A 2,960-nucleotide genomic window follows, 5' to 3' on the forward strand; every position below is an offset into this window, starting at 1 on the left:
ATTTAATATAAAAAAGCAGAACGCGATCGAACGCTTGCCATCTGTCGTCGTTCCGAATCTCGAATTGCCGAAAAAAAGCTCAATGTGCGAGCAACCCTGGGAACCTAGAAGCGGAGAGTATTCCCACGAACAACCCCTCAATTTTCAATAACCAAATTAGCCTTTGCGTTACCCTATTTCGGATATGAAGGAGTCGTGAATCTATTCATATCGATAAAAAATATACGCGGTCCTGCTCCAACTACCTGAATTTTAATATATTGGTCCCCTTCGAATGCACGTGTTCAATATTCGTATCGTATATTTAAACTGGTATCGTATGTGTGCAAGTCTCGATCACAGCACCTGCCGTCTCTCGCGCACCCCATTGGCTCGGCGATATCACCGCTACACTGATTTCTTTTAGACTTAATTTTTTTGGTTACTCTTCGGACATCAAAAAAATCTTACATGTTTGGACTCGAATGAGTTGAAATTTTTGTGTAGGTGGTATCTATCTTAATGCTTTCTTTTTATAAACAGTATGATAATTAATCCTAAATTGAACCACTATAAATCTTATGATGTTTGATAATGATAATACGAATGAAGCATAATTCTAGTATAATGAAAAAATTTGCAAACCTATTCATCTAATAAGGTCGTCTGACCTTTTATGAGTAAGGTAGGGTGCATTTCACATTGCACGCTCAAGTGCACCCTAAACAGAGGGGTCGGTTCGACCCCGTGCGACTTGTTGACCCCTCTAATAATCCTATTGTCAACGACGAGCGGGTTAATGATGAACATGTGCTGTTTGCCCACGGCTCGTGGTCAACGCGTGACTATCAATGATGTGGTTATCATTGAAAGGAATCTCTTATTAGATATAAGTGTATGGCAAATGTTTGCCATTTTTAATCTATTGTACCTATCAATAAGTGGCACTGAGAGTACAGCTGGAAGTAACGAACATAAAAAGCAAACGCTGAAAATCCTTCTTATAAACTTACATATTTGCAATACAAAAGCTTTTGTTAAAACAATAAACGTTCTACGCCGTAGCACTAAACAGTACTAACAGTTACAAATGTAGCATACCGTAGATCTAACTGTAACTATAGGAAGACATAACAATGTCACTTTACCTCAATCCAGATTACAATACACAAACCATAATGATATGGCGTTTCATGTTTATGAAAAACATAATAGTCGAATATCACCCACACACGCGAGGGAGCTTTTCACATACACACAGCTTTTGTGTTGGGGGCGGCCCGGTGAGTATAAATGCGACGCGCGGACGATCAGCCCCACATTCCCGCTCGTTTACTCACTTGCAACACACGCTCTCACAACTTCTAAAATGTCTCTATACGCGAACAACGAATACATCATCTCAACAGACAACTCGATCAACGAGAACAAATATAACAGTGAAAAAATGAAGAACAGTGGCTTCAAAGCGCTATTAAAGCCTTTAATGAAAATCATCAAGAAAACAACGAAGCGATCTCCCGCCAAAATAATTGACACGTGCATCGAGGCTGAGCAAAACTCGTGCAACGAAGCGCTCGAACGCAAGATCTTCAGTGACATGGAAGCTTGCCAGTCCGCCGCCTTCCTCGTCTGCAACAAGGACGAGTCATACGACCTTGTGCCAGTTTCTCGTGAAGACTTCTACATCCCTGTGCACTTTGCCCGCACTGACGCCGGCACCTTCTTTTGGACCACAGTATCCAAATCCGAATCTGACTTCGCAGCGGCCCACTATTACACCGAGTGCCAAACCGCCGAACAGCAGTACCCAGTCATGCAAGACCGTTGGGTTCAAGCTTAATCATCTCCCTAAACAACAATCCAAGTGTCTTCCGAAACCAGTGCCTGCTGCTGTTTCAAAATCGTCTGTGATCTTAGCTTTAATATAATTCTATGGTGCCATATAGAATTTAGGTTTAGGTATGGGCTTCCAGCGCGTGATAACTACACAAAGCTTTAATTACACTGTGTTGTGATATTTTATTGTATAAAGTAATGTAGGATCTGTATGTGATCATGCTTTTAAGCTTTAATTGTCTAAGGTGTTAACTTATTTATACTGTATACAAATTTTGAAGGTTAAAATAAAATGATATGAAAATTATTACTTTCTTTCCTTTACCCACCTTTATTAAGAACAAACGCTTCCTACAAAGACATAAAGAATATCAAAGTAGATACTAACAAGAATAACCAGTCAAGTTAACGTTAAGTAAGGAATATTAGTTTCAAAGCAGTCAGACAAGTTTGGCTCGAGCTGTGGCGGGAAGTTGGCTCGAGCCACATATAACATAGGTATACAATCTATACTGTAAACTGTATAGTAGCACGTGCAGTGGACCAGCTACTGGATTCTTAATGGTCATTTTTTATACTGTCCGTTTCTTTTTGTTAACATTAATCTTGATAGCTATTTCTGATTGACGAGAGATGATTAGATATTTAATAGCTTGTAAGGAATTCAATCTTCCATATTCTTTTTGTACTGAGATAAAATTATTAACTTTGATTCTTTATCTCTTGTATGGCGTATTGAAATAATTGATTTTTATCTACATAGTCATTATTAATTAAAACTACACAAACAATCTTAATAAATTCTTTTAAAATTTACTTTTTCTATTGATTTACAATTTTACTAAATTAAGATTTAGGTAATCTATGTATGTATGTATGTGGACATTATAATTGACAGCTTTTTAAAAAGATTAAATTTATTTAAATATTATACTGCATATAAAACCAGTAAAAAATCTAACTTAAATTTTGGTGAATGTATAATGCTCAATTAGTAAATATGTTTCCTAAGCTTTACATGCAACTTTAAGCAAATTATGGAAAAATCTCTGCAGCTTAGTGTTTTTGTTAGTTCCCGATAAATGAGGCAAAGTCATTAGACGGCAAAAGCATTTTTTTAGGTCTTTGCTTATGAACAAACG

At 37.2% G+C, this 2,960-nt stretch overlaps 1 protein-coding gene across 1 annotated transcript; it reads left to right on the forward strand.

Moving 5' to 3' along the window:
* Positions 1-1,322: 1,322 nt before the first annotated feature.
* On the forward strand, positions 1,323-1,960 carry LOC110997254 (enhancer of split malpha protein). Its single transcript, XM_022265319.2, has one exon. The coding sequence runs from the start codon at positions 1,349-1,351 to the stop codon at positions 1,820-1,822; it is 474 nt and encodes a 157-aa protein (XP_022121011.2). The 5' UTR covers positions 1,323-1,348; the 3' UTR covers positions 1,823-1,960.
* Positions 1,961-2,960: the final 1,000 nt, after the last annotated feature.

Source organism: Pieris rapae, chromosome 2 (genome assembly GCF_905147795.1).
Source record: "Pieris rapae chromosome 2, ilPieRapa1.1, whole genome shotgun sequence".
Lineage (NCBI taxonomy): Eukaryota > Metazoa > Arthropoda > Insecta > Lepidoptera > Pieridae > Pieris > Pieris rapae.